Source organism: Ananas comosus, unplaced genomic scaffold (genome assembly GCF_001540865.1).
Source record: "Ananas comosus cultivar F153 unplaced genomic scaffold, ASM154086v1, whole genome shotgun sequence".
Lineage (NCBI taxonomy): Eukaryota > Viridiplantae > Streptophyta > Magnoliopsida > Poales > Bromeliaceae > Ananas > Ananas comosus.
Window position 1 is genome coordinate 109,408 of NW_017893327.1, and position 20,047 is coordinate 129,454.

At 37.5% G+C, this 20,047-nt stretch overlaps 3 protein-coding genes across 3 annotated transcripts; all 3 read right to left on the bottom strand.

Moving 5' to 3' along the window:
- Positions 1-7,936: 7,936 nt before the first annotated feature.
- LOC109705600 (protein BRASSINOSTEROID INSENSITIVE 1-like) lies at positions 7,937-9,551 on the bottom strand. The gene has a single exon (XM_020226343.1). It carries the CDS (start codon positions 9,329-9,331, stop codon positions 7,937-7,939), a length of 1,395 nt encoding a protein of 464 aa, XP_020081932.1. The 5' UTR covers positions 9,332-9,551.
- A 156-nt stretch (positions 9,552-9,707) lies between these two features.
- LOC109705601 (leucine-rich repeat receptor-like protein CLAVATA2) lies at positions 9,708-10,508 on the bottom strand. The gene is made up of 2 exons (XM_020226344.1): positions 9,841-10,508; positions 9,708-9,737 (listed from the first exon to the last, which is right to left on the bottom strand). Exons 1-2 carry the CDS (start codon positions 10,465-10,467, stop codon positions 9,708-9,710), a joined length of 657 nt encoding a protein of 218 aa, XP_020081933.1. The 5' UTR covers positions 10,468-10,508.
- Positions 10,509-16,918: 6,410 nt separating this feature from the next.
- LOC109705602 (probable LRR receptor-like serine/threonine-protein kinase At4g36180) lies at positions 16,919-19,765 on the bottom strand. Its single transcript, XM_020226345.1, has one exon. The coding sequence runs from the start codon at positions 19,763-19,765 to the stop codon at positions 16,919-16,921; it is 2,847 nt and encodes a 948-aa protein (XP_020081934.1).
- Positions 19,766-20,047: the final 282 nt, after the last annotated feature.

The following is a 20,047-nucleotide window of genomic DNA, read 5'->3' on the forward strand; positions in this document are numbered from 1 at the left end:
CAGTGTACATGAATGTAACATAAAAGAGAAAATAATTAGTTCAACGACGTGACGGTCGATTGAACTGGGTTGCTCAATTTAACGACATGGCGGTCGATTGGAATTGATTTGCTCAGTTTAACGACATGGCGGTCGATAAAAATTGGATTGCTCAGTTTAACGACATGGCGGTCGATTGTAATTTGATTTGCTCAGTTTAACGATATGGCGGTCGATTGGGATTTGGATTTGCTCAGTTTAACGACATGGCGGTCGATTGGGATTTGGATTTGTTCAGTTTAACGACATGGCAATCGATTGGGATTTGATTTGCTCAGTTTAATGACATGGTGGTCGATTGGGTTTGATTTGCTCAGTTTAACGACATGGCGGTCGATTGGGTTGAAATTGGATTGCTCAGTTTAACGACATGGCGGTCGATTGGATTTGATTTGCTCAGTTTAACGACATGGCGGTCGATTGGGTTTGATTTGCTCAGTTTAACGACATGGCGGTCGATTGGATTTGATTTGCTTAGTTTAACGACATGGCGGTCGATTGGATTTGATTTGCTCAGTTTAACGACATAGCGGTCGATTAGATTGGAATTGGATTGCTCAGTTTAACGACATGGCGGTCGATTGGATTTGATTTGCTCAGTTTAACGACATGGCGATCGATTGGATTTGATTTGCTCAGTTTAACGACGTGGCGGTCGATTGGGTTTGATTTGCTCGACTTGGACTCACCTTCAGCTTAAATTCTGAGTTTGGAGGACATCATGTAGGTGAAGGGCAAGTACACGAAATGGACTTGACTTGGCATACATGAATTTGAAGGTCTAAATTCAAAAGTTTGAGTTTCAAGTTAAAATTTTAGATTTAAATTTAAAATTTAAGCTTGAGTTAGTTTTATTTTGAAATTGAATTCTAATTAAAGTTCTGAGTCTGAGGTTGAATTTAATTTTAATTTTAATTTTACCTTGAACTTACATGGGATTAAGTTTGGTTTGCATTAAAAGTCTATTTAAATCTGCATCTTAAATTTGAGTTTAAATTTAAATTTTGGTTTGATTTCAGTTTTAGAAAGAGATTTGAATTATAAAATTTAATCTAATATTTATGCTTTAGTCAGATTTTAAATTTGATTAAATTTTGATTTGAATTTTGATAGTGGTTTAGTTTTAAATTTGAATTTGGATTGCAAGAGTTTAGGATAAGATTTGAACATTGATTACAAATTTTGAATTTTGAATTTTAGCTTTTCATTTAGCTTTGCGTCTAGATTTAAATCTCAATTTTAAGTTATATTGAATTTAATTTGATTTTATGATTTTGGTTTAATTTTGCCTAAATTTTAATTTTAGATTGGAAGTTAGTTTAAATTGAATTTGAATCCCTAATTCAAGTTTTAAATTAGAGCTTGAGTTTTAAATTTAATTGCCGTTTGAATTTTAATTCAGTTTTAATCGAGTTTAACTTTGGTTCATGTTTTAATTTGATTTACTTTAAGTTTTAATCAAATTTTAATCTGAAAAAGTCATTCAGATTTTAGATTAGAAATCAAATTCGAAATGGTCCATGCCAAGTCCATCATGTATTTGTTTATTCTCCCCAGTCCAAAGTCAAGTGCATCAATGCAAGTCATAATTGAACCAAAGTTCTAATTGGATTCAGAAGCCTCAATTCGAGGAGTTTCGTAAACTGAAGCATGCAGCATGTAGCATGCAGCTTTTGGATGCTAATAGATTCCAATTGGGTCCTAATTTGACCCAAATTCGCACTTGTCGGTGGTGCACCGGTAAATGATTATCAAATCTTCTTTTCCGCCGGCGGCTAAGCGCCAAGCAGATGATAATTATCAAATCTTCTTCTCCGCCAACGGCTAAGCGCAAAGCGGATAATCACGAAGTCTTTTCTTCTGTCGTGGTTGTCGATGTGGTGGCGAGTGGCCGCCATTCTTGTTCTCTACCGACGACAAAGCGCCGACGGATGATCACTAATCTTCTCTTCCACCGACGGCTAAGCGCCAAGCAGAATATTGCCGATTTCAAGGCTCTTCCTTCGCCATAGTTGGTATGCCAGTGGATGGTCGTCGCCCTTCTCTTCCGCCGACGACAAAGCGCCAAGCAGAAGATTGCTGGATCTTCTCTTCCGTCGACGGCTAAGCGCCAAACGGAAGATCGACGGGCTCGGTGGTCCTCCATGATTGTCGATGGTGCGCCCGCAGATGGCCGAGCGAAGATTTGTCTTGGGCATTTCACCGAACAGTGGGCGTGGGCGGGCGTGGTGTGTTGTGCATCATTGGTTCCACCATTGAGTTCGATTTAAGGATCGCAGCAAAGTTGGAAGTCGCGGGTACGACAGAGTTGAGACAGCGACAGTGTCGATGGTGAAGGTCGCCACAGCATGTAAGTCGAGTCGAGGCGCAACGGCGTCAAGATATGGGGTCCGTAAGGCATGCGAGTTGGTGTCGGCGGCGATGGACCCGATCCACTCCTCCTCTTTTTATAAACTGTGCTTAATGCTAGACGAGCCCGTTATTGTTGGGTGAGTAGTGGAGTGGGTGATGGGATAATGGGTGGTTAATGAATGGTGGAGTAATGGGATAGTTAATAGATAGTGGAGTAATGAGGAGTTTGGAAAGTTTGTTTTAGAATTGAACGGGTTCATCAAATGAGATAATACTGAGCAGTGGGAAGTTGTCAGGATTTCTTTTTAATCTCTCTCTCTTGGCAAGCCCAACATTAATTGAATATAGGTCCAAATCTGCTGTATTGAAAGGTGCCACCCATTAGTAATTTATGCACGAACCTAAATATTGGCCCAATAAAATATATCTTACATATATCTTGTTTGTATGTCTCCTTTATGGGCTAGCTCAAAATTTGGCCCAATAAGTAATTTTCATCTATAATGTTCTATAAAGGGCCCAAAATTATGTATAATAAAATGTCCCCTTTTTTATTTTTTATTTTTCATCTTTTGAAAAGCTGATTCAAAAGTGGTTCAACAATGAGGTGAATTGATCTTTTTACCCCTCTTCAATTAACAGTTGGGACTTTTGAAGAAACATATCTGTGATGACAAAAAGGTCATTTCACTTATAAAATAGACAGTGCTTTAACGGTAACAAACCAAAGGAACATATTTAAAATTATTATGACTTTTGTAAGGACAATATATAAAAGTTGAATTTTATAAGGATATGTTTGTAATTCACTATATTTGCAGGTACTTTTATAAAATTAACCCAAATATCTATGGCATCTCTATCCATGGGTTCAAACTTAATTAATTTGCCTCTAAAAGGAGTTATGTACTAACAACAAATAATTTTGTTTCCTCTTGAACTAAAGTTGCTAAAGTGTTAGGATAGTAAATTTTAATCTTGTTTGGTATTTCAGTGTTTTTCTTATTTTCTTAAGCACAAATTTTACACAATAGAGTGGTCCGATTTTTTTTTTCCCCAACTCTTTTCTCCTTTTTTTTTTTCCCGAAGAAGTTCCTGAAGGAATCCTATTTTGTTTAGTCTAACAGCAAAAAATAATAAAAAAAAAAATTAAAAAAAAATAGTGATTAATCTTTATCCAAGTAGTGAATATAATTTTCTATCAGAAATTCAACCGATTCCGATTTTTTTACACCGTTTAACTAGCAAGCATCCCATACCGACCCTTAAAAATTATAAATTTTGTGACATTTTGATCGAAAGATAAATGATTGCATATTTTTAACACCAACTATCTGACATGCCCGTGTATTTTCTTTTCTATGCAAGCCCGTCAACAATAATAAGAATTTAAAAAGCAATCTACCGATGCATCTAATTACCTAAAATTTTTATTTATAAAAATAAAAAAAAGCTAACAATAATACTAATGTAGCAATGCCCTAGAGTAGTGTAGGGTAAAATTACAAAATTGACCAATTCCAGTTAAACACAAATATGAGAAAACAACCAACTTTTATTTCTCCGAACGTCTCATATCTATACATCTAATAAAAGGCGAACCCTTAACATGCCACGCGTCGCCTCCGCAGCGAACCCCCGCCCTGCAGCGGGCTCCCCGCGTTTTGGGGGTGCCTCGCGCGAGAGAGAGAGAGGGAGAGAGAACAGAGGGAGGAGAGAGAGAGAGAGCGTACAGAGAGAGGGGGAGAGAGAGAACAGAGGGAGAGAGAGAGAGAGAGAGAGCTCAGTCTCTCTCTCCCTCTCTCCCTCTCTCTGCTCGCGTGCGCCCGCGAGAGGGGACCCGCGCACATGGTAGGGCCCCCCTCCCAGCTCTCTCTCTCTCTTTCTCTTTCTCTCTCTCTCTTCCTCTCCCCACCCCCATCCCCCGGTGCCCTCCCCCTCTCTCTCTCTCCTCGCGAGAGGGCCCACGTGCGCGTGACCCGCGCCCGGCGGGTGCGGGTCGCCCGGGGGGNGCCCTACAAGCAAGCTCCAAGCCTTGCAAAGGTGGGAAAGAGAGAAAGGGGTTGAGCTTCAAGCTCCCTCAAGCAAATTCCTCTTCTTCTTCTCCTCCTTCTCCTCCTTCTTCTCCTTCTCTCTCTAGATGGTGTGGGGAGAGTGTGAGAAATGAGATGGGAAGAGAGGGAAATGGCTAATAAACCCATCTAATGTAACAAAATCCAGTGAGGCCCCTCAAAAATCTAATATTGCATCAGCCCGGTCTGGGCAGTTTTCGCCCAGAGGGACCGGTCTCTCCCCAGCAGGGACCGGTCTCTCGCTGCGAACCCGAAAAACCAACGTTCGGGAACCGGTCTCTCCCTGTGCGGGACCGGTCTCTCTCTGCGAAGACGCGCTCGGGGACCGGTCTCGCCCGCCAGGGACCGGTTGCCTCAGGGCTGCCGCAACACTGTTCACTGGGGGACCGGTCTCTCCTTTCAGGGACCGGTCCCCGAGAGTAAAAACTCTCAGGACTTGTCCAGAATTTCAGTTTTCGAACTTTTTAGGTCGGAAAACATTCTACGACCCTCCACCAAGTGTGGAAAAGCTCGAAACACATCCAAACACTCGAACCTCGCAATTTGCAAAGGTCCAGTGTGTTACACAAGTTGTTTTTGATGATGCGGCTTCCAAATCGACGATCAGCTCCGTTAGACTTGACCTACACTATTGAAAGTATTTGAAAACGAAATTTCAGATTTTTTCGACGTCATTTGACTAGTGATCAAAAGAACTCAAAATTGACAATTTTAATGACCGATGTGGTGTGTTTGTGAGTTTAACGGTGTAAAACAATCCAAATCCGATGAAAATTTTATAATTTTTTTTTTTTCACTATTTAGAGTAAGATCAGTATATCTGATCTTGAATTTAAATATTTTATTATCATTTTTTATGAGATTTTTATTTTCAGCCGTTCATTTTTAAACTACTTGTTTTATAGGTAAATGATATTGAAAAATTATGAGATTTAGTTTTTAAATACTTTTAATAGTGTAAATCAAGTCTAATGGAGCCAATCGTCGATTTGGAAGCCGCATCATCGAAAACAACTTGGTAGCACGGAGCCTTCCGTGCTACCGATAGTATAGTAGCCTAGTGTGTGTGGGTATATATATATAGGCTAATGCTACTATCCTATTAATAGGATAGGAGCACTTGTCCTATCAAGTTGTTCTTGATGATCGAGATTCCGAATCGATGATCGGAGCCGTTGAAGTTGATCTAGAGTATTTGAAATATCTAGAAACTAAATTTCATAAATTTTGATAATGGTTTATATGGTGATCAAAGTGTCGTAAAATCGACAATTTTTGACGGCCTATATGAGCCGTTTGCTTGTTTAACGGTGTAGAGCAATCCAAATTGTTTGAATTTTTGATAGAAAATTCTTTATACTATTTAGATAATGTTTGATAACTCTGATTACGAACTGAGAAAGTCTAACCTCTATTTTAAGAAGGTTATTCATTTATGACCGTTCATTTTTCAACTCTTAAGATGAACTTGATAATGATTTTTAAATATTACAAAATTTGGTTTCTAAACATTTCTAATTGTGTAGATCAACTTCAACGGTGCCGATTATTAATTTGAAGTTCCGATCATTCAAATCGACTTGATAGGACAAGGGTCCCAATCCTATTAATAGGATAGTAGCCGGACCCTATATATATATATATATATATATATATATATATATATATAGTCCAGCTACTATACTATTATGAGTACAATCGCTCTCCTACTCATAAGTCGTTTTCAATAATAGAGCTTCCGAATTGACGAGCCATACCGTTAAACGTTATTTAGAGTATTTTAAACTTTTAGAAATCAAATTTTATAATTTTTTGACATCATTTACCTTACGATCAAAAGGTCACAAAATTGACAATTTTTAACAGCCGGTATGGGATACTTGCTAGTTTATCGGTGTAAAAGAATTTGAATCGGTTGAATTTTTATAGAGAAATTCTATTCACTACCGAGATAAAGATCAATAACTCCAATCTTAAATTGAAGGATCCGATCATCCAATTTTAGGATGTTGTTCGATTTTGACCATTCATTTTATGCCCACTTGATGGACTTTATTATGATTTCGAAAAATTACGAATTTTATTTTCTATAAGTTTCAAATACTCTAGATCATATTTAACGGAATGGATCGTCGATTCGAAAGCTCCATTATCGAAAACAACTTATGAGTACGAAGGGCTCTATACTCATAAGAGTATAGTAGCCATACTCTCTCTCTCTCTCTCTCTCTCTCTCTCTCTCTGTCTCTCGCTCTCTCTCTCTCTCTATATATATATATAGAGTCCGGCTATGGTGCTTGTAAAAGAACCAAGGACTTGGTGCTTGTAAATTTTTTACCGTTAGTGCCTTTGATCATTTTTACCTGTTAGATTATACTATTCAACCAACCACCCACTCAACCCTAGGGGGTCCACATCATCCTAACTGCACATCATTTAATCCAAGGGTCGAAAACTTACAAGTACCAATAACTTGATACTTTTAAAAGTATAGAAACTCAATTCTATATATATATAGAGAGAGAGAGAGAGAGAGAGAGTGTGTGTGTGTGTGTGTGTGTGTGTGTGTGTGTGTAGAGCTACAATGCTATCGGAAGCATAGAGCATTTAATGCTTCCGATATTTTGACCCTTGGATTAAGAATTATACGGTTGGAATGATTGCGGTCCCCCCAGGGTTGAGTAGTACCCTTAGGGTTGAGTGGTCCCCACAGCGTAATAGTATTAATCCAAAGGTTAAAAATGATTAAAGGGACCGATCTACGGCCAAAAAATCTAAGCACCAGATCCTATATGCTTCCGATAGCATAGTAATTGTACTCTATATATATATATTTGTGTTTTCTTGGATTTTTGGAAAGAAAAATACACGGAATGCCATGACTGTTGGCTTAAACGGACCAACATCCTTCCCAATAGTGGGAGTCTATATTGGGCCGAGTTATATTTAAAATGACGGAAGGCTGAGTTGGATCGAGTCATTTTCGACTGGCGTGAGGCTGGCTGGACCAACTCACAATTGAGACTTGTGGGCACTATGTGTGTACACTTTTAAGTAAATTGATTGCGTATTTATAACAGATCGAGTTTTCGGGATTAATGATTAACACCAACTATCTGACACGCCCGTGTATTTTCTTATCTATGCAAGCCCATCAACAATAACAAGAATTTTAAAAGCTATCTACCGATGCATCTAATCACCTAAAATTTTTATTTATAAAAATTAAAAAAAATCTAACAATAATACTAATGTAGCAATGCCCTAGAGTGTAGGATAAAATTACAAAATTGATCAATTCCAGTTAAACACAAATAATGAGAAAACAACCAACTCAGGAAGCATAACTTTTATTTATCCCAACATCTCATATATAAATAGTGAATACATAATGAATAACACCAAAATCAAGAAGGAAACCAAAGTATTAAAAACACTCGATTCTAGCATATAAAATAAATCATCAAAATATGCTACGATTCAGATTGCTCAAATTTTCCACATCTCCTCCTCAATCTAGCGAGAGCTAATGCGACTGCAACATATAGCTTATCATACGTCGTATCAATCAAAGTGAAATAACCATACCTGAAAGATTTGCTGATTAATAGACTACCAGAAACAGCCCAAAATCCTGTGATAAATCCCAATATCACACTGACATAGAGCGATAATCTTTCAAACTTGTTAGATGTGTTTGTCGGCCCTTCGCTAAAACCATGAATTGTTTCATTTGTAGAGCAATTTTTAGTAATCGGTGGTCCACAAAGATATGGATTGCCAATGTAAATGGACGGGTCAGGAAGGGTTTGCAGTTGATTTCCTGTCGGAATCGGTCCTGATAGATTATTGTACGACAAATTTAAGTGATTCAAATAAGTCAGTGCGGAAAGGCTTTGCGGAATAGTGCCAGAAAGATTGTTCATTCGAAGGTCGAGAGATTCCAAATACTTCATTTTGCCGACATTGTCTGGAATACTTCCTGATAAGTAATTTTGTGACAAATTTAAGTTTTGTAGTGCCCACAAATCTCCAATCTCGTCAGGAATCTCCCCAGATAAGTTATTATTAGAAAGATCTATGCTGTCCAAAAGGTCTAGAATGTTTGAATAGAGACGTTGATCCCCTTTTATGACGAGCAAAAAACTAGCTGAAAAGCTATAGAATCTTCCTTGTTCTAAATGTTCCACATCTTCTGTCTTTCCTCCTCTTTCCAAAGCAGTCCAACTAAAGTTGCCAATAGATCGGGGTATAATCCCTGAAAGATTGTTATGAGAAAGATCCAACACTTGAAGATATCCAAGCTGTAGAACTTGTGGGGGAATGCTGCCAGAAAACATATTTGAATGCAAGCTTAGAAGCATGAGCGATGACAAACTCTTTTCTCCAATCCATGTCGGTATTGCTCCGGAGAACTTGTTCTGCCCGAGGTCAAGAAAAACTAACTCTTTGCAGCGTTGCAAAGAAGAAGGAAATTCTCCTGACAGGTTGTTATTGTCCAAGTTCAATAATGACAAACTTTCTTGATAACAGACAGAGTCAGGAACTCCTCCAGAAAGATTGTTATTCATCAAATCTACAAGAAATAGTCTCTCCTGTGATCTCCCTAAACAACGAGGAAGTTCTCCAGATAGGTTGTTCCTTGATAGGTCGAGAAGCATTAAATCAAATGATTTGCATAAAGAGTGTGGTACAGTACTGTCGAAACTATTATTAGAAAGAATCAAGAAGGATAGTTCTGGTAATGAAGAGGTTGATAATGGACCTTCAAAGAAATTATTGGATAGATCCAATGACATAATAGCAGGTGGTAAAGATGGCAATGGGCCTTCAAATTGATTAGTGCTCAAATTCAACATCTGTAACATCGTAAGGTCTGATAAAAGTGGTAAATTTCCCTTGATTTGATTATTGGATAAATCCACATAATTTAGGGATTGAGATATAGTCCAAAACCAACTAGGAAGTGTTTCAACAATTTGATTATTTGATAGATCGAGATATTCAAGTTGTGCTTGCCCCTGGAGCCAAGTTGGAAATTTGCGTCCCAACCGGCATGATGCCAATCCAAATGCTTCAATTTGGAAAGAAGGTACCCAATCATCACTCTCTCTCTCTCTCTCTATATATATATAGAATTGAGTTTCTATACTTTTAAAAGTATCAAGTTATTGGGATTGCGAAATGCTCTCGGAGACATACTTTTGAAATAATTATTTTGTAAAAAAAGGGAATTGAGGGATTTCAAAGAGCTAAGTTCATCAGGAATGAGTCCTTGGAAGTTATTGAATGAAAGATCAAGATAAGTGACATGAGTAAGATTCCACAACCATGCGGGTAAGGTAGAGTTGATGCCGTTATTCCCTAAATCAAGTACTTTTAGAGCTGTAATGTTGACGTTCGATAGCGACGAAGGAATTCCGTTGAGAAGAGTGAATGGCAAGTGAAGCACTTCCAAGGAAGGAAGCATGTTTATAGTATCGAGCCAATTTGGAACATCACCTAAGTACACATAACTCATATCAAGATACTTCAAAGAAGAAAGCTGGCTGAGCCACCACATATTATTGCCTACACTCATCATGCAAGAAAGAGAAAGCTCAACACTAAGATCAAGATAGCGGAGATTTGAGAGATTCCCAAGTTGAGCAGGCACAGTTCCACTAAAACAAGCATTAGAGAGGTTAAGATATTTCAACTTATGCAAAGAACCTATTTGCGTAGGAATGCTTATGCCGTTAAAGTTATTCATACTAAGATCTAAGTGCTTCAGATCACTTAAAAGAGACAAAGATGGGTTGATCTCACCGCTCAATGCTAAATTTCCGAGTTTGAGCTTCACAACATGGCTCGTTGTATTGCTGCAGACGACTCCCGTCCATTTACAACAATCGTGCCCTTCCCACGATGACAAGAAGTTGTATGGATCAGTTAGGTCGGCTTTAAAGCTGAGAAGTGTGTTCCTCTCCCTCTCAATGCAACCCATTGCTCTAATTGCTTGCATGCCCAGAATCAAAAGTAAGAAAGAAAGAATAAAAGAAGCCATGCATGTCATGTTTTGCTTCAAGCAAATGAGATGGTTGAATGAATGCACATTCACACAAATGTTGCTAGACTATTTATTGACGAGGCCTTGGAAACAACCTTCGAGGCCTTGGAAACAACCTTTAGAATTTAATTAGCATATCACTTTACAAAAAAATCTTTTCTGTAACAGATATTTTACACAGAAATATTCCTATGTCAGTATCTAAATTTTCAAAAACTGCCAAGTCATTGTGTTTGAGTCGTGTCGTGTCTCATGTCCCCGTGTCCGTGACGCCTAGGTTGAGATGGAATCAAAGAAAAAAAAATTTTTGGCCTTGAATTTCTATGCAACATAAATGTTGTGATTGGTTGCTCGATCGTTACTTTCTTCACGGAATAGCTTTGGAAAACTTTTTCTGTGTTGACCCATCTAAGTCGTAGCTTACTTGGAAAATCCTTCAAATTCTTCTTGTAACAGATACACCACAATATAATTCAATTGTGCTATACAGGATGGTAAAGAATCAAGGAATGTAATCCGATATAATATATTTAATTACTTCATAAGATAGCGTGCAGCGTTCTACATGCTTCGCTTATTTTTTAAAAGTAAACTAAGCTAAAAATATGAAACAACTAAATTTCAAACTGAAAACTTCAGATACCAATCATTAAACTCTTTTAGGTAATTGCACTAAGCATGTATTATAACAGAGAATAGTTTCATTTACTTCCGTCAACGAGTATGTGTATATACATGACTTTGTTCCATGGAAATTATTGGCGCAGATTCCTCAAGTCCATCTCACTATTCACATCTATTACATCTATTGATGTGACGGGTGTATTCAGGTTCAAATAGTGCATCAACCACTAAATTGAATGACCTGAGCATAACATTATAAATATTTATTAAGGAATAATATCTTATATATTTTTTAAAAATTTTAAAATATTTTGTATATTTTTATTTTTTTGTTTCAAATGTAGTGTTCTCATATTTTTTTCGTTATTAAAAAATAACTCCGCTATTAGTACCCATTAAGTCATTTCGAATTAAACCCGAATTAAATTTCTATCGGAATTAAAAAAAAGTCAAAATATCTCTTTTACCCCTAATTTAATGGTAATAAAAAATATTGGTAATAGTAAAAAAGTATATTTAAAATGATAAAAGAGTAATTTTACAGAGATATATAATAGCTGTTTCTTACTGCTCACTAACAGAATTTAACTCTAGGGTTGAAATAACTTGGACGTTAAAGAAGTATTTTTAATATTAAACTTTCTAAGGAGGGGAAATAAGAAAGTCACAAATTTTTCAAAAACATATAAGTAATTGCCCTAATATTTAATTTTATTTTTATACTATATATAATATAATAAATATGATATTTTTAGAATTGGAATATTCCTACATATAAAGTGCCGCAAGGCTAAATATCTTAGCCCCTTTAAGAGGGTTGAGTGAGTTTAGTGCTCGAGTAGTTTTAGAATAGATAATCCCTTTGGAAAGTAGGGCGTTTCAAAAAATATATCAAAATTTATATATAATAAAAAATATTTCAAAGTGCAAATTATTTAAAAACTAAAACATGTTTCTAATAAATTTTTAAAATGCATGATGAAAAGACATCCACCAGCTGGTTTTTAAAAAATCAGATTGATTCATCAATTTATTGGTGAAATTAACCACCGGTCTGAATGGGTTAAACTAGGGATGCAAACGGATCCGGGTTGGTGGAGCTCCCGCCCCGATCCGTCCCGATGGGGCAGTAAATTGGAGAAAATAAACGGATTCGGGGCAGAAAATGGGCTAAAATTNCAGAACATATATATTACAGCTGTATATAAGAAAGGCTTTTTTTGTCGTAAAAATTCGTTTCGACCAATCGTGTGACTTTGATCACTTTAAATTAACGAAATAAGAATCTAGGCGAATAATTATAAAATTTTGAATGTTTAGGTGCTAAATGAAAAAAAAAAAAAATTGAAAGTTTAGATGGCTATCCGTAAATGATCAGAAGTTTTAATGACTGTTCGATTTGTGAGGAATCAATGTTTAAAATTAACGATTTTTGATACCTTGGTATTTTAAACGTTGGTGTTCTAAGAACACATCCAATATCACGGATTTTGAAAAATTAAAGTGAACAAGACATTAATCAGAAGATATAAAATGTCTCTATTAATTAATAAGAGAAAAAAAAAAATTATGTTGACACGTGCGAAAGTTGAGAAACAAAACTTGTAGGGACGAACTTGAAATATCAAAATTGTACGGGGACTATCCCATACGTTTTTCTCATAAAGCGTAGTCAAGTCAATATGATAGGCACCCTTCAATGAATCATATTAGCTCGGCAGAGACTCAGGTCAAGTAAACTTTTATAGTATTTTTCCAGTTTACTTATGAAATTTAAAAAATAAATAAAAATAAGAGTCGTTTTACTAAATTCGTGTCGTTCACAAAATAGATGGATTATATGATTCAAGTGCAGATGAGATTCACGATGACCTCATGACCACTTCTTTTGCTAATGAAAAAGCAGATCCTCTTTTAGAAACTCGTGAAGCATAGCATTATTAGAAGAATCAACGATTAAACGAATATTTGTTTCACCGAAAATACAGCTCAGATTGACATTCCAATAGTTCCATAATGAATGTGAATAAAATTATGATTGGCTATATAAGATTTTTTTTCTTTTGAGAGATAGGTAGCACGCTACCCGCTTCGTTTATTTCATTTAGAAATAAATTTAGCTAGAAATATGAATCAACTAGGATTCGAACTTGGGTCTTGGGTACCAACCACCAAGCCCTTTGCCACTTGCTCTAGGGACAGTCGGTGATTGGCTATATAAGATACTATGAATATTAATAATGTCAAGCCTCGGATTACACGTTCCCCAGGCACGCCGACAAATCCGCCGTATACAAAGGAATTTCCTCTGTATACGAAGCGACAGCTATACCTGTAAACTGTACAATACTACAAACAGTAGTATAGAGCTGCTAGAGTAAACAGAAGCTAAACAAACGGAGTTCCATATACATAGTCCAATAACAAAAAATACAGAGCTACTCGCACTGGCGAGTTAAGTATACTATATACATGAACTCAAAACAAAACATCTACCTGCAGTAGGGGCACCTCTAGCTCGGCACGTCTGGTAGGGCTCTAACTCGCGACGCCCTTGCCTCGATCCTGATCTGCGACAGCAGCAGCCGACAACGATGGCTCTGCAAATACAGGGAGTAACAATAGGGCGTGAGAACTACTATAAAAACAGGTAGTCCTCAGTAGGTGCCGCCCTCAACAACATCGGTCCACCCACTAAGTCTACAGAAGGGAGCAAGAATAGTAGGAAAAGCAGGAAGTACACTCTACCGCTATCAATCACTACACTATCATGCTCTACACTAACCAATTGTAGAAAATGTGAAATCTGACCCAATCCAATCGGGACTGTAGGCCTACCCGTCCCTAGGACTGTGAACACACCCGTCCCTGCCCAGTTGTGACTATCCAGCTACCTCTACACTACTAGTCCGTGAAGAGCAAGTCCAACCGGCATGAGCGACACCAACGTGAAAGCACAGCGCCCGTCTCCGGAGTGGCACTCGTGGGAGCTACCCAACCGAGTATGCAGCGTATCTCTGTCGAGCTCAATTAGGCTCTCAAAAGCCAAAGTCCAGTGACCGACTCAAACTGGTCTAACAACCAACAGGTAGCGTGCCCTCGGCACAATCCAACGCCAAAAAGGCGATACAGGTCCACCGTCAACCCCGACGGCACCCAACAGTCCGGAACAGTCTAAACGCTATTTTAAAAATTCACTCGGTATCCCCGCACGAGTGTAACTGAAATCTAAACTATTGGAATTCTCAATATGATGATACTGCAATAGTATAAAATCATACAACGGCCCCTAGGGCTAAATCAGGTAGTTTAACATATGCCGATCGTTATCGCATTTTCTCCTAAGTCGAATCCAAGTCCAACATGTATATTTATGGTTACAAGTCATGTTCTCAATGCTGATTAGCCGTGATATGATCAACAACCTGAGTTACAACATAATTTACCAGAAACCCGAAAATCATACATGTCGACTAATATATACTTAGGAATAAACCGATGTAACCCACCTCGATCGCTAAACCCCGGTAGCGAGGAGGTCACCAAAAATCCCCAAATCCACTGGAAAAAACAGGGTGTCCAGCTCAAGTTCGAAATCGCCCTGCACACATCGCAACAACGAACTCCAACTCAAATTCTGTCCGAAACACAGCAGCAGAGTAGAACATAATTTCGACCCAGATAACCTTCAACAAATCCAGCAAATAAGGGCTTCGTGGATTCCTCTCGAAGTCCTGAATCCAACGAACCAAGTCCCGTCGAAATCTGACGTTCCTACGCCGAATACGAGCCGAAACACTGACGGTCGACGCTGAAAATCAGTAAAATCAGCACGCGAGCTCAAAACCGTGCGTTCAAGTAATCCAAGGAGGAAAGTTAGGTACCCACCTCGACAGCGAATCCAGCGCCGGTGCGAAGTCGAGGACGGCGAAAACACCCCCTCGCCCAGCCTCCTCACGATGTAACGGCCGCAACCGTATGCTCGAATGGCTTCGCGGCGTAACGTCGATGTGGAAATCGAGCTCCGCGGCACGACCCGAGCTCCTCCTTGCTTCGGCCGAATGGAGAGAGAGACTTAATTACAGAAGTGCATGCACACCCTCTAAATAGATAAGCATGCAATGCATGCATGGGGCACGTGACATTCATATATATATATATATATATATATATATATATATATATATATATAAGGATACTACAAATAATAATAACTGGGCTTAAGTATTTTGGACCAATGGTTTAGATCCAACAATTTATTATTGCTAGCGGGTCGGATTGTTACATTTCGTATCGATCAGAATTAGTTCACCAGCCGAAAGTGTGAGATAAATCTCGATTGAGCCAGAGTTTGAATGACAAGACTAGCAAGACAAGTTTCACATTGTCCGGTGATCTTAGGCTGTGTATGTGATTTGACCAACGAGAACGTCAAGGCCTAAATGCAGAGAGTCTGTGACACCCCAATAGTTTCATGTCGGATGAAAATGAAGTTTTGATTGAGTATATAATAGACAATAGACACTAATAATAATAATTTGATTTAAGCATTTTGTGCCGATGGTTTGGACTTAACGATTTATTATTGCTAGTGGGTCGAGTCGTTATCTTTGTTATCAAAGCTGGTTCACCAGCTGAAAATATGGGACAAGGCTCAGCGAAGGCAGGATCTGAATGACAAGACTAGTAAGACAAGTCTTAGATCGCTTGGTGATCTTGAATTGACGAGGACGTCAAGTCGAGGACTTCAGGGTCTAAACATCCCGATAGATACATATCGAATGAGAATAAAAGTGTGATTGGGCATATAAGATACCATAGACAATAGTAATAATAACTAGGCTTAAACAATTTGGATCAGTGGCTAGCAGGTCGGATCGTTACAGCTACCAAACCTTTAAATTTATCTTAGATAAGTAGTTAACAACTCTTTAACTTTAAAATTTAAATACATTACTTATTCTTACAAGCCTAATTAACATATTTTATATAATTCACATAACTGCAAATTCATAGTTAACTTGAATTTTATACTAAAAAAATCATCAAGTAACTTAAATCAACAAATTGAAAGGTCACATACTAAGACCAAGACTTGATAAGTTAGGTAGTTGAATGAAAATGAAAGTTGAATATGATTATTTCTTTTTGTAGACATGTTATCATACTTCTCCTATATGCTTCTTGACCAAATGTATGACATATATATGTTGAGCAAATTATTCTTGCATCCAAATACAGCTTAATTATATGTTAAATGTACATGACAAACGAACTTATATATATGAGTTTTGAAAATACTATTATAACAGAAAAAACACTCAAAACAACAAGTCCAACACTTACCAATATATATATATGAGAAACTTCAATTATGCACCGTATAATTAATATAGTATATTTGTAACTCACTACCACATAGTTTATATAATGTAGTATTTTTACTTCAGATAGCATTAAAAAGGTGACAAAATTTATATTTTATTCCACTATTGCTTACAATACTCCTTTCAAAAGCAAGTCCTCATGGGAACTAAAATAAAAACAACCCACACAAAAGGTGCTTCTTAATTCTGAACTATAGTTAAAACCAAAAATATTCTACACGACAAGGGAGAATTTTTAGCTTTTTTCCTTTAAATATTCAGAAAATTTAAATATTATGTAATTTATTTCTCATAATTAATGCTATTATTACAATAAAATACAAAAATATAGAAGTGAAATGCTAAAAAAACCAACCACACCTTACAGTAATAAAGATGCTACTCTTCCAATTACTTCATCCCCTATGCCTCTGCTTTAATCTAGTCAGAGTCACTTTAGTTACAATACAAAGCTTGTCACATATAATATCAATCATAGAGAAATAAGCATTCCTCCAAGCATTACAGAGCAACAAAACACCACAAAAAACTGCAAAACCAAATAAATACCCCAGTACAACACTAAAGTATATCCATAGCCAATCAAACTTATCTTTAGGCCCTTCGTTATCCTTGTAATTTATTTCATTTGCGGAGCAGTTTCTCGTACTTGGTGGCCCGCAAAGATACGGATTGCCGATGTAAATGGATGGATCGTCAAGTGTCTGCAACTGATTTCCTGTTGGAATTACTCCCGAGAGATTATTATACGACAAATTTAAGTAGCTCAGAGAAGTCAATGCCGAGAGACTTTGCGGAATATTACCAGAGAGCTTATTCATTGCAAGGTCTAGCGATTCTAACGATTGCATTTCGCCGATTTTTTCTGGAATACGTCCAATCAAATTATTTCTCGATAAGTTTAAATATTGTTGTGTCTGCAGATCAGTAATCTCATCGGGGATCTCTCCACTTAGATTATTATTGGAAAGATCTATGCTTTCAAATAGATAGAGTATCTTCCAAATTGTAAGTTCCTCTCCCTTAATATCCAAGGATATACTAACTGAATAATATGCACTGATATTATTAATTCTATCTGTTCTGCCTTCTTTTAAAGCTTTCCAGCTGAAATTACCGAAGGATCGTGGTAATGGTCCTGATAAGTTATTGCTAGAAAGATCCAAAACTTGGAGAGAGCCAAGTTGTGCAATTTGCTCCGGAATGCCGCCAGAAAACATATTTGAACGTAACTGAAGAACCATAAGAAGAGTTAAACTTTCCCCGATCCAAAATGGTATTGTTCCGGAAAACTTATTATATCCGAGATCAAGGATAACCAAACCTGTGCAATTTTGCAACGAAGGAAATTCTCCAGAGAAACCATTACTATTAAATTTTAGCAGCGAAATATATTTCGACGAGCAAAGGGAGTCAGGGATACTCCCAACAAGATTATTTGTTGACACATCTATAACAGAAAGCTGCTCTTGTGACTTCCCCATACATTCAGGAATTTCTCCTGACAAGTTGTTGTTTGATAGATCGAGAACTCTCAAAAAAGTTGATTCACATAGAGCAGATGGTATACGACCACCAATGTCATTATTTGACAAGAATAAGAAATCCATCTGTGGCAATACAATGTTTGGAAGTACTCCAGTGAAAAAATTATTGGAGAGATCGATGAATTGAAGATTATGTGGCAGAGATATTGGTAGCGGGCCTTCAAATTGATTTGAGCTCAAATTCAAGTACTGTAGCTTTGTAGAGCCCATTAATACTGGCAATCTCCCTTTGATTTGGTTGTCGGAAAGATCTGAATAAGAAATAAAACGAGACATATTCCAAAACCAGCTGGGAGGTGTATCCGCAATTATGTTTTTCGACAAATCCAGCCATTTAATTTGCGACTGACTCTTGAGCCATGCTGGAAAATTGGGACCCAAGTGGCAGGAGGCTAGTGCAATCCCTTTAAGTTGGAAAGGAGGAACCCAATCATCGCGAACTCGCACAGTAAGAAAGTTGAATGACAAGTCTAAGTATTGTATTTTTCTTATATGGGAAAGTTCGACATCAGATATAATACCCTCCAATGAATTATTATATAGATCTAGATAAATTAAATTAGGAAGTTTCCAAACTCCTACAGGAATTGAACCGGTGAGTAAGTTTGATCCGAGATATATGTGTGTTAGACCATTCATTTGTTCGAGCCATCCTGATAAATTCCCTCTGAAGCTATTGTCACTGAGATATAAAGACTGTAAATTATTGCGCACGCACTGTGGTAGCATCTCTACCCATTCCATGATTTCCCCGCCAAAGCCGATACTTGACAAATCTACTCTAGTCAAGTTGCATAAATATCTTAATGCTTTTGGATTCATACCTTCAAAACCATTATATCCTAAGAAGAGATCATTAAGAGTGCTCAAATGTAGAAACTCGTCAGAAATAATGCCATGAAACTCATTGAAGCGCAAGTCAAGATAAGTGATGCTTGTGAGATTCCGCAGCCATGTAGGTAAAGTGGAGTTTATGGAGTTACCTCGAAGATCAAGCACGTTGAGATTTGTAAGGTTGAAATGTGACAAAGATATAGAAATGCCAGGAAGCGAACAGTAAGATAAACGTAGCACTTTCAATGAAGGAAGCGTATTCACAGCATGCAACCAACCTGTAGAAGTATTCAGGTTCACCCAGCTCAAATCGAGATATTTTAAGGAAGATAAACGAGTGAGCCACAAAATGTCATCAACTCTAAGAGTGTTGCGGGAAAAAGTGGGGTCAAAACTTAAATCAAGATAGCGAAGTTTCGAGAGATTTCCAATTTGAGGGGGTATTGTTCCACCTAAATTTAAATAAGAGAGGTTGAGATATCTCAAGTTTTTGAATGAACCCATGTATGGTGGGATGCTGTTTTCGCTGAAATTGTTCATGCTGAGATCTAAGTGCTCTAAATTGCTTAAAAGAAGTAAAGATGGATTGATCTCACCGCTCAAACATAACCATTCCTCGGATAACATATCATACGAGCCTCGGAGGTTGAGTTTCATAGCATGGCCTGTGGTATTGCTGCAGACCACTCCCCTCCATTTACAGCAATCTTTTCGTTCCCACGAAGACAATAAATTTTGAGGATCAACCAAGCCGGCCTTAAACGTGAGGAGTGCATTCCTCTCTATCTCCATGCAACCACTTGCCACAATGGTGTTGTTGGCTAAAATCCAGAGCAACAAAGAAAGAATAAGAGTAGCCATGAGACAGTTTGAGGACATACACATTTAAACTAATATTAGAGTATTTATAGAGAAGGGTGGGGCACAAACTTTGGAATTTGGATATCCTTGAACCCCATTTGAGGCTTACTTAGAATGTAATTAATTTGGTCCAATCCCTTGAAAGTTTGCTTTATGGGTGTGTTTGGTTCGCTCCTTTTTCACCCTGGAATCAGAATCGGAATAGACGAATATGTTTGTCCGTATTTAGTATGCGGGATTAAATTTCACTTTTTTAAGCTTATTTGTTAATTAAAATATAAG

Excerpts from the sequence above, each read along its gene's own strand:
- LOC109705600 (XM_020226343.1), bottom strand. The coding sequence starts at position 9,331 with ATGTTACAGATGTTGAATTTGAGCACTAATCAATTTGAAGGCCCATTG.
- LOC109705601 (XM_020226344.1), bottom strand. The coding sequence starts at position 10,467 with ATGCAAGCAATTAGAGCAATGGGTTGCATTGAGAGGGAGAGGAACACA. Across the intron at positions 9,738-9,840 it reads TCAACATTACAGCTCTAAAA|GACTCATTCCTGATGAACTT; the intron begins GTACTTGATTTA and ends ATAACTTCCAAG.
- LOC109705602 (XM_020226345.1), bottom strand. The coding sequence starts at position 19,765 with ATGGCTACTCTTATTCTTTCTTTGTTGCTCTGGATTTTAGCCAACAAC.